We start from the raw sequence: 14,202 nt of genomic DNA, 5'->3' as shown, positions 1-14,202 counted from the left end.
AAAATGGTAAAAGAGGAAAAAGTTTAGGGTGAGAATCCAACAACATTCCTAACAGATTTGCATACTCTATAAATTCCAGACACAGCAGGACAGAATCTGAAAATGAAATTTCTCCTACTGTTGCAGAAGAATCTGAATGAATTTGGAATAACTTTGCAGGAAAATCAACTGATAATAATCTACTGGAAAGAAAATATCCATAGTTGCCCACAAATGCATCTTCAATTTATAATTATTTCTTTCCAATACAACTGCATTTTCTGTAGAGCAATTTTTTTAGCCTAGAAATGAGGAAAAAAATACAATGTCATAACATCTCGCACAATAAACTATCTCAGCGATCCTGTGCAGGCATAATGAGATTGCCTCCAAGAAGAAAATGAAAAAATGAACTAGGAACTACATCAAGGTTAAGAGAGGGTGCCTATGAAGCTCACAATGTGATACCAGTAAATGATAAATGGATACTGGCTCAAATTTAACAGAACTTCCAGCGATTTTGGCAGTTCACGCATGTCACGTACGTGGTCATAGGTTCATCTGCACTCCGTGTTTGCATCTGATAGTAGGTGCACTGATTCTTTCTACACCTACCACACTTGAACTTATCGGTACTAGCCTGTGCAGGAAGCCCACGTTCACTATTGAATAACGCTTTCTCTTTAATTTTCTCATTCTGCTTTTGCCTTTCTTCACTTGCCATTTCTTCTGGTGTCAGTTCAGTAATACTACGAGGAGGAATCTGTCCTATAAGGACTTTTCTCCGGAAATCTGGATTGTTTGGATCCTTGATATTGAACATTATAGACCTATACTTGAACTTCTGGGCACCATTAGATCTACCCCACCTCTCAAACATTGCAGTCTCTACTTGAACTGCAACTCTATTCGGATCACATGCATTTACCTCATCCCTCAAATCGTCATCTACTTCGCCTGAGACTTTGCATAAAGCCTCTGCAAGGAGTTCCCGAACTTTGTCCCTCACGGAGTCCTTGCAATAAATTAGAGCGCCCAACTTTGGCGGAGCAACACTTGCCACATTAGAGCTCAATTTCCCATCTTTTGATATCTTCTCAACTTTTATGCTATCAGAAACAGTTCTCTTTTCAGTCTTCACAGCATTAACAGTAAACGAACTTTCTGACTTCACTACATTGTCAGATTTTGAGGTCATCCTCTCAACTTTTACATTATCAACCCTTGACACCTTTTCAACCTTCACCAGATTGGCTATCTGAGATTTAGTGGCTTCATTAGCAGTAGCACCAGGACATTCATCTTTCACGGATTCCCCATTTACTCCATTGCTGTTCTTATTTTTCAAAGTTTCTCTTACGATTATATTTTTCCAGTTCTGAACCACATCAGATGCCAAAGCCTGGATCTTCTCCCTCGGATGTTTTGTCAACTGCCGAAGACGTTTACCCACCTGAAACATGTTTCCTTAAGTCAAATACAGGAAAGGGATCATAGGCTTCTCACTAGCATCAAGTGATAGGCTGTCATAGTAAACAATAAGCATAACATTGTTTGTAAAAATGGTGTTTTGCTGGAAAATTGATTGTAAGAGGTTTGCAAATTATACTTTCAGTGTTTCAAATTTGTTTGTTTGCAAAGCTTTTTTGAATATTTATCTTCCAACTTCAGAGAATGAATTTTAACTTCTTTCAAAAAGAAGCATTTTTGCCAACCAAACACCACTCTGAGACATCTTGCTTTTTTAGCAAAAGAAATAGCAATGGTAACCTTCTAACTTGCACACCCCTTAACTAATCTACCAGTTTCTGCTAACTCCTACCAGGAGAGGTATAGATAACTCTGTCCAAAGACTTAGAAAAATGGGAAGAAACTAGTGTTTTCTGACTTCGCTAGGACTTGAACCCTAATCTCCCGTGGATTGTTCCAACTTTATTGGCCACTAGGTGTGTGACATATTCTATATGTATTTATCAGTTCACAAAAAATTTCAAATCACTTCAAATTTTTTCAAAGTTTGATACAACTGCAAGCCTTTTCCAATAAAGAAAAGTTAAATGTACACGACAAGCAGAAGCTTGTTTATCAAAAATCACGCACGCATAATAAAAATTACCTTCTAAATAAATTAAACAATTAAAATCAAAAACGCAAAGAAAAAACGTATTGTTACCTGTGTAGATACGAGGACTTGATAATTGACAGGAAACTTTTTAAGCTGCTTCAAAACGTCAACGCACCTACTCTCCTCCGGCGACGAATCTGCACCGCCGTCGACGGCAGCTGCATCGGCGGCTCGCTTTACCGTCTCAAACAGCTCAATTAGCTCCTTCTCCATACTTTTTTCTCCACTGTACAATCAAATCAAAATTAATTAACAAAAATTACAAATTCCACATGCACATACACAGAAATTCCAAAAAAAGAAGTAACTGTTAAAGAACTGTTAACAAATTCTACGAATGAGAAGACGAAATTAAACCTGCCGCTGTGAAATTTGACGGCCGAATAGAACCCTAGCTTTGATGTGGGAGCTGGAGGAGTTTTTGAGTTTTACGACTTTGTTCTAGGAGAGGGAAGAGATAAAAGAGGTTGTTTGCGGCACGTGTGAGTGATCGGACGGCAGTGATGAGGAGAACGATGTATGATCAGACGGTGTAGAATTAATAGGCGTGTTTTGAAATTTGGGTAAAACTCGGAAATTGGGAGAAACAATACGCACGTGACTTCTAGAAAATTTCGACCAATGTGTTTTATATAAGGTGAATGGTCCTTAGGGGTCGTTTGGTATGGTGTATGAGAGCAGTACGGATTAAGGCGTATTAGTAATGCAAAAATTATTTATTATTTATTATTAAAAATCAAAATGCATCCCATGTTTTTAAAGAAAGTTAGTTTTTTACAAAAATATCCTCTATATTCTTTAGTTTTAAGGGACTTTAAGTATAATTTTTCTTTAACCCTGCTAATGCATGCATTAATAGCTTTTATATTGCTAATACCATGGTTTGTTATGTACTCCTTCCGTTCACTTTTACTTATCCACGATTGACTTTGCACATTCCTTAAGAAATAATAAATATAGTGCATAATTTACCATGATAGTCATATTAATTGGTGTATTGTCTTAATGGATTTGGAAAATAATTTGGAATAAGTAATTAATGCTAAGGGCAAAACAGAAAAAATAAATTATTTTTTTCTTGATATGTGAAAGTGGATAAGTAAAAGTAAAAATCTATTTTTGGAATAGTGGACAGAGGGAGTATTAGTTATACATAGAAAAATATCAAATAGGTTGTATAACTAATACTTGCATTAGTAATATATTATACATGGGTTGAAAAAGTATACAAAATAATGGATTAATAATATCAAAAGTTAGTGCATGTATTGTTTTCTCTAATGCATTCTACCAAAAGACCCGATAAGGTGAAAAAGTGACTATTTCCTTCTTTTTTTAAGGGATAGTTTCAAGTAAAATTACAATCTTGTCCTTAATTCATAATCGGTTATTTAATACTTCCTCCGGTTCACTTTAATTAATTTTTTGGCCTTTTTTTATGGTTCATAATATTTTATTTTTTCAAATACCAAGAAGGAATTAGCTTATTTTTTTCAAAGTTGTCCTTGGAGTAGAGAGCATAGGAGTATTTATTATATTTTCAATGAATAAATTAAGGTTAATCTAGTCAATTTTATTGTTAATTAATGCTAAAAATTAAATTTCTTAATACTGTAAAAACAAATAAAATTTGATTAAAGTGGACAGGAGGAACTAAAAAATATGCAACACCCAGCCATCTACATTGTAAAAATTGGTTTATTATGGGGGGTTTGGGGGGGGGGGGGCGGTTGTATTTTACATTATGTTTAAAATATTTATTTTTATTCTTTTGTTTATAAGTCAATCTCCAGAAAGGAGTTGGGGTACATCATTGTCATTTTATTAATCTTTGACAAAAAAAGTGCACCGGGTAAACCCTTTTCCAAATGAAACAAAACAAAAGATGCAAGATAAAAACCTTTAATTTAGAAAAATACCAACTTCCAAGAATATTTAAGTTTTATTGTTCACAATATTTATTAGAAGAAGTAAGATTAACTCTATCAAAATTAAGAAAAAAGTAGATTTGCAACCAAAAAAAAAAAACTATCCCATAGCCCATAGGCATAGTGTATGTCACAATATACAAAGTCCTATTCTTCAAATTCCACAAAAAGTTCAGTGGTCTACTCCAAGCTATTTGTCTGCGCAATTTGGTCACAAATGAAAAAGAGACGTTCTTCGGGCGACCTCTAGTTAAAAACTTAAAATTTACCACAACTGTCTCTTTCACTATAGGTACTGTAGTAATATTTACTCCATCCGTTTCAATTTATGTGCACCTGTTTAACTTGACACATAATTTAACAAAAAAGGAATATTTTTTTAAATTTATGGTCCTAAACAAGTAAAAAAAGGAGTTCATAGTATCTGTGTAGTTATAAAAGTCTCTCATTAATATTAGAATTTGAAATTTAAGCTAAATTATTTCCAAATTTAGAAATGAGTCTTTCTTTTTGGAACGAACCTAAAAGGAAATAGGTTCACATAAACTAGAACGGAGGGACTAGTACTTAGTAGTATTTTTTTTTTAGCTTACACTTATCTCGACTAATTTACTTAACCATTTGGGTTACGAGCAGGGGTGTACAAATCGAATCGAAAAATCGCACCAAACCAAAAAGTCAAACCAAACCGATTAAAAAGCCGACTTGGTTTGGTATTGAATAAAAACCCCGAACCAACCCGACATATAAATATATAATTTATATATATATATATAATTTTCTTTAGAAAATGTCTAGAAATATTTGGGATTCTCTTGCGGGATATAAATTTTAAAAGAATATGAAGTGCTCCATATTTATTGACCTTAAATAATGGGTTGTACGATCACTTTTTTATCAAGTGTTACTGAAATGCGTCTATCTCTTTGTTCTTCCATATTCATATCATATGTTGAGATCTATTAAATTCTTATATCTTTTTCGAATGTGAAATGGTTATTAATATTTAGGTATCATATTGATTTTTATGTTTAGTTACTGAATCCGGTTAACCTGAAAGTGTATATCAACGAAAAATTATTGTCAGACGACTAGAAAAATAATTATTATGTTACTAATAGAATTCTCCCATAAGAATATTTTAATCGATAAAATGTTTGTCAGTTTTTTATATTTTTACTAAATAGATGTATACTTATCAAATATTTAACAAAGTAATATTGAAATAATACGTAATTAACAAAAAATCCGAAAAATCGAAAAAAACCGACAAAATCAAACCAATCCAAATCGATATAGTTGATTTGGTTTAATTTTGATAAAAACCGAACCAATCCGGCCCATATATACCCCTAGTTACTATGTATCAAATAATTTTGCTCACTAAGATTGGAAATACATGCTTACACTAAGGTAGTAAATGAAATTCAAATATCTTCCAACTTAGAAGCTCAAAATTGTTACTCTTATTGTTTAACCACTAGATCATCCAAATTATGTTGTTGGTGAATAATTACAGTTGAAAAATTAAAAAGAAAAAAATAATATATCTTTAGGTTGAGACGCCGATATCTCGCTCTCTTTAAGGAGATTCAAGCACACTGCAATAAAAACTTCACTAATCCAGCAGTAGTCTTTTTTAGCACGCCGTATGGCTTAAATAAATTATGGATAAGTTGTTGAGTGCAAAGCTTCACCACTTGAAATACCTTCCTTCAATAAAGTAAAACTATTTTTTTTTATTTTAACTTTCATGCACTCTACAGTATTTTTTCACACGCTACATTATTTGAAAAAAAAAACTCCTATTTATAGGTGCAAGAATTTTTACTTGGATAAAATTGAAAGAAAGTTGGGTAATAAATTATGAGATCATAGTAAATATGAATAAATTGGTGTGTAATTAATGGTAGAATATTATAGAGTGGTTACAAAAGAGTTATGATCGTTTTATACATCATGGAGTAGTGGGTTAAAAGGGAGTTATGGCCATTTCTCAAGATCATGAGCTAATGAAAATTAGTAATTTTCCGAGGCATAATATAATTTTAATATTAAAATATCACATAAAACTACACCAACATATGTCAACTAAAATAAAAACAATATTGTTAGCCTTCATGCTTATTTATTAACGGAATTTTTACCTCCTATAGCAAAAATTATATTCTATAGATACATTTTAAGGTTTATGACAAAATATTTAATTTTGGTTACCTCCTACCCCTAAGTTACTAAATACGCTAATCAGTTACACTATTTTCTTTCTCTCTCTACTTTAATACATCTCATTCTCTCCCCCCATCCCATTAAAATTTCCGATCTCCTCCTCCTTCCACCGGATTTGTGCAAAGCCCACTTCAGAAATTGCTCCGGCTCCCGCATCTGACGATTGCAACGGCATATTCCTACATCTAGACAAGAGGAGTTGCTCTGATGGTAAGCAACCTCCACTTCCAACCAAGAGGTTGTGAGTTCGAGTCTCCCCAAGAGCAAGGTGAGAAGTTCTTGGAGGGAAGGATGCCGGGGGTCTATTGGAAACAGCCTCTCTACCTCAGGGTAGGGGTAAGGTCTGCGTACACACTACCCTCCCCAGACCCCACTAAGTGGGATTATACTGGGTTGTTGTTGTTGTAGAAAACCCAGGGGATCGATGTTTTTAGTATTGTTAGAATTAAGAGAAACTTAATAAGTGTTTAAGGTTGAAACGTTGGCACATGAAGATCTGCTAGTGATGAGAAAAGATACGTGCGATCGAGTACAGACGCTTACTTCCTTTTCGTAAATTATCCCTCAATAACATTTTGATGAACTAACTTGACTCCTACTGAGTTCAAGAAAATTTCTGTTATGATGTAGAGAGGCCTCGTGAATACCGTCTTTGTCATTTGAAAAAATTTCACTGCTATATAAGCTGGCTCCACTAGCCTCGTGAATACCGTCCCTGCCAATTGAAAAAATTAAGATATGGATGTTGTAGAATGATTTTCTGTTAATATATGTCAATGTATTTTATATGTTAATGTATTTTCATGTATATCATTATATTCATTGTCTTTTTTTCCATTGTAATTCAATGTATCTCGTTGTATTCCATGTATTTTATTGTATTCATTGTCTTTTTTTCGCATTGTATTTCAATGTATCTCGCTGTATTCTATGTATTTCATTGTATTCATTGTCTCGCTATATGTCATGAATGTATTCATAAGTTTTTTTAATTAATATAATTTATATATTCAGATGTATTATATAATTTCTCTGAAGATTGCTATGTTTTTAGGGTATTTTTCGGTTAAGAATCTTTTTTATAACTGAAAATACAAAATTTGTGTGTTATAATTGAGTTTGTTGAGTTATATTAGGATTCTATTATGTTAATTGATTCACTTTCCCTTTTAAAAACAGTGTAATCCCCTATTTCACGCCGTGAATACAGTCGAATACAATAATCTGTCCAGCTGTAATCCCATGTTTCACTCCATGAATACAGTCGAATACACTCGAATACACTCGAATACAACAACTGATTAGCTGGACTTCCCTGATTCACGCATATTTTTGCTACTTTATTCATAAATACAATAACTTAAATACATCAAATACATCTTATAACCACATAAAAGGTATCTATAATCCGTAATATAGCAAATGATATCTATAGATGGCTAATTACTACTAAAAGATAGTGCTTTGTGAAATTTCCCAGCAAAGGTTAACACCTTATTTATTTTAAGTAAATACCACAACCATAGGCCTTTCTCACGGGCGGCCTAATGCCTAAAACCAAACTTTATGAAGGGTCTTAACTTTTTAATTATTATTTTTTTTAAATTTAAACACTATTTTTCTAGCTTTTTTTAGATGCAAAGTTATTAATAGTTTTCGCGTAATCAATTTCTCCTTATAAATTTTTCTCAATTAACAATATAGCCAATCCATTTGACCTCTCTTGAGACATTATTGATCTTAATTAAGATTTTATCAATTTTAATTTTAAAAATTTCTTTCCGTTATAGCAACGATAGCAGGAATTATTAACATTATTCTATAAGCTACAGACATTTGGAGAAGAATCAAATCTTTTTATTTGATTGAGTATATCAATTAAACTTTATATTCTAATTTTACTATTTTTCTTAGTATTTTTAATCTAGAAAATAAATCTAAACCATCAATACCGGATTATTATGCTTTAAGGAACATTCAAGATTAATTAAGGTAATATTTTTCAAATTTTTATCATTTAGCGATCTCAATTTTTTACCGCTAAATAGAAAACCAAAAATATTTTTATATGCTTCGAATTGTTCAAATCTATTTTGAAGTAAAAAAATAGCTTTATCTATTATTGTGAGCACGTGATTTTTGTTTCGCACGACAATCGCTCCAAAAAGAAATAAAAAATAATAATTGGCCCTGCTGTACAATTTTTGGATCTCTGTGCGGCACCTTGTTGATTTATTGGTGACTTCGGCCCATTTTTATTTATTTACTTTATTAAAACAAAATTCAAAAAAAATATATGTGTCCTGCATAATTCGAACCGTAATCCGGTCGTTAAATAGAAAATCATGAATAGGCATCTTCGTCCGTGATTTTATTTTGTTTGACTTTACCTGTTTTGAAATATTTTAGTGTGTGTGCAAATAATTGTATTGAGTGTGTATTTAATTTTAATTTGATTTTTTGGCTTAGTTTTGTTTTAAAATAAATAAGAAAAAGGAAATAAATAAAAAAAATAAAGAAAGGACCCCTTCCCTTCCGGACTTGGGCCAATTTTAACAAAATTGGCCCAAACAAACAGCCCAAGACCCAGGCCTGCCCGGTCCAGGCCACCTGATGCCCAGGACGTCCAAACGACGACGTTTTAGTCCAGTGTGATCTGGGCCGTTGATCTCAGATTGATCAACGGCCAAGATCACTTCCCCACAACCCACTGAGGAACCCGACCCGTTTACAACCGGACCGAACCCAAACCCTCAACACTTGAAACGACACCGTTCCATTTAACCACCAGATCCAGACCGTAGATCTTAAATTGATCTAACGGTCGAGATCCGTCCACCCACTAACTATATAAGTTCATAATCGTACCCTACCCCCCTATCCAATACCCCAGCCTCGTCGTCTTCACCCAAACCCACAAACCCTAGAGCCGCCCATGTACTCCTCACCATGAAAAACCGGCGGCATGAACGCCGGTGACCTTGCCCTGAACACCATAGACCCCCCTCACCACCCTGAACATAGACCTGTTAACCGTTTAGTTCGAATCACCCTCCAGGTCCTCGAATCTTCATTTGAAGATTCGAGTCAAAACTCGATCTACACCAACCAACCCCAGCTTCACACCAGACACTCCCCAGACCCTCCTCGTGACCAAACCATACTTGGTTTGGTCCGAATCTGATCAGGGAAGCCTGAATCCCAGATCTAAGTTTTGAAAGTTTTGTGTTCCTCCGTCACTGGTTCAACCGAAGAGATTAAGGTCTAATGGACTTTAATCAAAGTGTTTCTCATCTGAGAAACACTTCGTTTAAAGTCCGTTCAGCCTTAAGAAAGGCCTGACCAAGTCCGAGTTAAGGTTTTGATCTTTTGCGGTTTAAGGTGAGTTTCTTTCTTTTCTTAGTTGTTTTGGTTCGTTTGATTGTTGTAAGGGTCTGTTCGTTTTCTGTCCTTGACTTCTATCAACTGTTGCTTCAACCGTTTTGCCTGAACCTCTGTTTGTTTGTCTAAAATCCCCCCTCCTATTCTGATAAGACATATGTATTTGTTGTACAATAATTGAGCTTCAAATGTTGACTGAGCAATTGGTTCCTCGAGTACCACTTTGCTCAGTCAGTATAATTCGAATTATGGGTCGATACTGTTAAATGTCGGATTTTTGGTTACGATTGTGTATGTTAATGCTAATATAGTCGAGTCGACATGTGTCGTCAATTAGTTTCAACTGTCCGAACAATAACAAATCGATTTACTTCTGCTAAGCATTTGTTGAGTCAATTAAGAACCAGTTTTTGTTTACTTATAGCTGTTTGAATTGATCAGTAATGTAAAAAGGATTGTTTGGTTTAAATTCTGAATTGGAAGGCATGTGCACTCGTGCACAGCATGTGCATTGGTGCACCTCATGTGCTTTGTGCACAGCCTGTGGCCTGCATAAAGGTCTTTGTTAAGTTTTAAACAATTTGACAGCATATGCTGTCAGATACATTCTACTGCCCATACTTGGCTTTAGTTTAAAGAAGTATTTAAACCTTTTAAAAGTTAAATCTGCCAGGGAATGTTGATGGGATTTAATACTTAATTAGCTAAAGTTGGAATTGAAAATGGAAGGCACATGGGAGGGGTACTGTGATATTCTGAAAACAGGCTGTTAAAAGAGATAGTTTTGAGGCTTATAAAGGGCAGACATACAGAAGAAGAGGACATCGGAGAAGAAAATACAGGAAGAAGGAAAAACACACTGTGAGGAGTTTTGAAAGAGAGAGCTTGAAAGACATACAAAGAGATACAGGCATAGAGGGATATTTAGACTGAGAGGATTGAAAAGGATAGAACTGATTTTAGGAAAACACAGATAGAGGGAGGTTAAGAGATAGAAAGTATACAATCTACAATCAGAAATTGCTTCTTCCTATTTGTTATTTGGGTTTTGAGTTGTTCAACTTGTTGAAATCAATTCTGATTCTTTGAAGTTCCAGTTGTGTCTATTTAGTCAAGTGTTTTCCATTGGTTTACTACTGATTTGGTCTGCTTGGAGTTCTGATTCTACTCCACTGGGTGTTGCTGTCATTTGGCTATTGCTTTCTATTAGCCATAGTTGCATTTCTGCACTCGAGCCTGTTTCTTGCTGTATTGCTTTGCCTGCTGCTATTCTGCCCTGCTGCTACTGATAGTGCCGTGATTGCTGCTGCATTTTGTTGTCATTGTACTCTGCTGACTCCCCTTTTCTTCAATTGTCAAATATTTCCAGGTACACAACCTCTGAAACCTTGTATTGTTGAAAGTTTGAAGTTGAAACAGAAATAAAGAAACGAACAGCTGTTCATGTTATAACATGGGTGTTAAAAATAGGTCGAATGTTAGTTGGGATTGTATTTTTACTGCAAACTGCAAATACTTTGTATAAACTAGCATACATTCTGTTTGAGATGGACTGTTAGATAGCATTGTTCAATAGTAATGACAGTATGACATAGACAGCATGTTTGATTTAGTATACATTCAGTTCAGTATAACGCTCTGTTTGGCTTAGTTATGACTGTATAACATAGAGTCATGGCAAGCACTTGTATGTATTTTTGCCTAGACCACTGAATTGACAAATCTGTGGTATTAGGTCTGGGATAAATGTATCCCAAACAAACTCTCATGCAGTCACATTAAGAGTCTGGCTATGAATGCCAGTCCTCCTGTCAGTTTTATTTGTTCCAATGCAGGTTCGATATCGGGTTTCGGTATAGATTCTTTGTTTCGAAATAATGTGATGATTGTTGAGAAAAACTAATAATCATCTTGAGTTCAATTAGTAGTAATTTTCCTAATAAATAGCCGATTTTGTTTATCAATTTCAAATAGGTTAGAGTGTTAAAATAGAACTTGGAGGTCGTTAAACATAACTCAATATATGTTGTTAGTTTGTTTGCAATCTCACTTAGCAGATTAATAAGCGTATTCACTCGATAAAGACAAAGCATGAGGTAACTCTCACCTCATGGACAATCAATCAGGTAATCAAACAAATTTAGGTTCAGCAAACATAATAAGGATTCAGTCTGTATTTGCTCAAACAAGCAAAGTTCGGTATCATCCTTCCCTTTAAAGATAAACGTAGTAGAAATGTAGCCACTGTAGGGTACCCTTCTAAAATAATGAGACGAGCCTCGCCGAATAAAAATGCAAATTGCGGGGCCCTCAATAATTGATCATGATAAATACTTAGAATTTGGGACGGACTGTTTAGTGAATTCCACTGCCTTCCCCAAAGATAATAACGCGTTTAGATTCTTTAGGCGCGACTTTAAGTAAATTATATTCTTAAAATCGGGTGCACATTGATGTGACCCAAATCCAAGTCTCAACGGAATCAAAATGTATTAACAACTACGGGTGCATTGATTGTGACGTGGTTCGAGATGCATTTTCACGACGTTGCAATTCTATAAAATAAATGATAATAATAAAAGCGGTTTAAACTTAATAAAAGCACATAAGTCACAACCTGTATTTAAATCAGATACTTAGCCATTATAACAATTTAAGCGACCGTGCTAGAACCACGGGATTCGAGGGTGCCTAACACCTTCCCTCGGGTCAACAGAATTCCTTACTTAGAATTTCTGGTTCGCAGACTTCATTTGGAAAAGTCTAAAATTTCCTCGATTTGGGATTCAAGATAAACCGGTGACTTGGGACACCAAAAGCCAAACCTTTCCCAAGTGGCGACTCTGAATTAAATAAATAATCCCATTTCGAATATTGTCACTTAAATTGGAAAAACTCCACCCGCGCATTTAACCCTTCGGGGCCGGGCGCGCAAAAAGGAGGTGTGACAGCTCTGGCGACTCCGCTGGGGAATATGACCCAGAACCACTGGTTTATGGTCCAAGAATTCGAGCTTAGAATAATTGTTATATTTGGCTTTATTATCTGATCTTTATTACATGTTTTGCATAAAAGTGCTAAATGTTGTCTTTTACCGCTTTTGATATTATCTGAACTGTATATAAACTGTGCCGAAACCCTTCTTTTCTTACCTCCGGGGAGAAGCTCGCTGGTCGAGACTCCCTATTCTGTTAGTGTCAATACCTGAAATAAGAAAGAGGTCGGACAAGTTACAAAGCCGGACGATCTCGCGGGTCCCCGGTACGTAGCCCCCTCCTCGACTCGAGTTGTCCGCTCGGGTACACAGTCTAGAACAAATACCAAGGTTTAAACCTAGTATAACGAAACTTCATGCCGGATCCCTAGTAGGAACGCTTATTTGCATCATATTGCATTTGACTTAGGGGACTCAACACAGGGGTTGGGTCCGTCTAGGACAGACAACCTGAAATGGAGAAGACCATCATGCTGCATTCCTATATGTGTTGTGCATTTATTTGCTTCGGTTCCGCATGTCGACCGGTTCCTAAAAAAAAAAAAAGGAAAATAGCAGCGTAGGGGAGATAATTACTTATTTTTGGAAAATAAAACCAATGTCCAAGTAGTGTCAAAACCTCGCCGAAATTTTTCTAAAAAAAAACTGTCTTGTTTATTGAGAGTTATTAAAAAAATATATATATATATATATATAAAAAATTTCTTTTATCACTTTCAAAATCAAAAAAAAAAGGGGTATTTATTTTAAAAGTAAAAAAAAAAACGAAAATTCATAATTCAAAAAAAATGTGTTGTTTCTTTCGCAATACCCCTTTTATGAATTCAGAATAATAGTCCAAATTTTTCCTAAAAAAAAAAATAATATAAAAAATAAATAGTTTCTTTAATCTTTATCTCTTTTCAAAAAAAAAAAATGTAAGAAATACGTATTCCTGATTTCTAGGTTTATTCGATTTTTTCCTATTTTACGATAGCCCGAACTACGCGGGTCTGATTCTCACCGGATGTGAGATACGTAGGCAAACCTCATCGGTTCCGGCCCCAATTTTTAAAATCCAAAAAAAATATATTTTTCTTTAGAAAAAAAAAGAAATAAAAAATATGGAAGTTTTCTTTAAAATCAAATAAAATAAAAATAAAAAAAAATAAATAGTCTTCTTCTTTCTGAAGTCTTTCATATGAAAAAATGAAATAAGCAGCAACAAAAATAAAAAAAAAATAATACTCTTTGCTTCCTAGTCTCTTTTTGTAAAATGTCAACAAAAAAATATATATATTTGAAAAATTGAATTTCAAAATATTAGGATTTTTCTTTAGAAGTGCTTTTGTAAATAAATAAAACTCATAATTCCGCATCATTTTCTTAAAAGTCCCTCTTTCAAAATTTAAGAGGCAACATCACATACGTTCTTTCTTCCGTAGAAAAGGTGAAACAAATGAAAACAAAATCAACCAAACACATTTTCTTTTTTCGTTTAAAATATATATATATAAATGAATAAGTAAATAAACAAAGAATAGACAAATCTTTTGAGTCCTATGAGCACTTGCTTCTTTATTTTT

The 14,202-nt window shown here is 34.2% G+C and overlaps 1 protein-coding gene across 1 annotated transcript; it reads right to left on the bottom strand.

Annotated features, from left to right (window-relative positions):
• Window positions 1-203: 203 nt before the first annotated feature.
• LOC104228561 (transcription elongation factor TFIIS-like) lies at window positions 204-2,574 on the bottom strand. Its single transcript, XM_009781038.2, has 3 exons — window positions 2,462-2,574; window positions 2,153-2,330; window positions 204-1,432 (listed from the first exon to the last, which is right to left on the bottom strand). Exons 2-3 carry the CDS (start codon window positions 2,315-2,317, stop codon window positions 479-481), a joined length of 1,119 nt encoding a protein of 372 aa, XP_009779340.1. The 5' UTR covers window positions 2,318-2,330; window positions 2,462-2,574; the 3' UTR covers window positions 204-478.
• Window positions 2,575-14,202: the final 11,628 nt, after the last annotated feature.

Source organism: Nicotiana sylvestris, chromosome 5 (genome assembly GCF_000393655.2).
Source record: "Nicotiana sylvestris chromosome 5, ASM39365v2, whole genome shotgun sequence".
NCBI lineage: Eukaryota > Viridiplantae > Streptophyta > Magnoliopsida > Solanales > Solanaceae > Nicotiana > Nicotiana sylvestris.
Note: the sequence above shows the minus strand (reverse complement) of the source record. Positions and strands in the feature narration are given on the sequence as shown.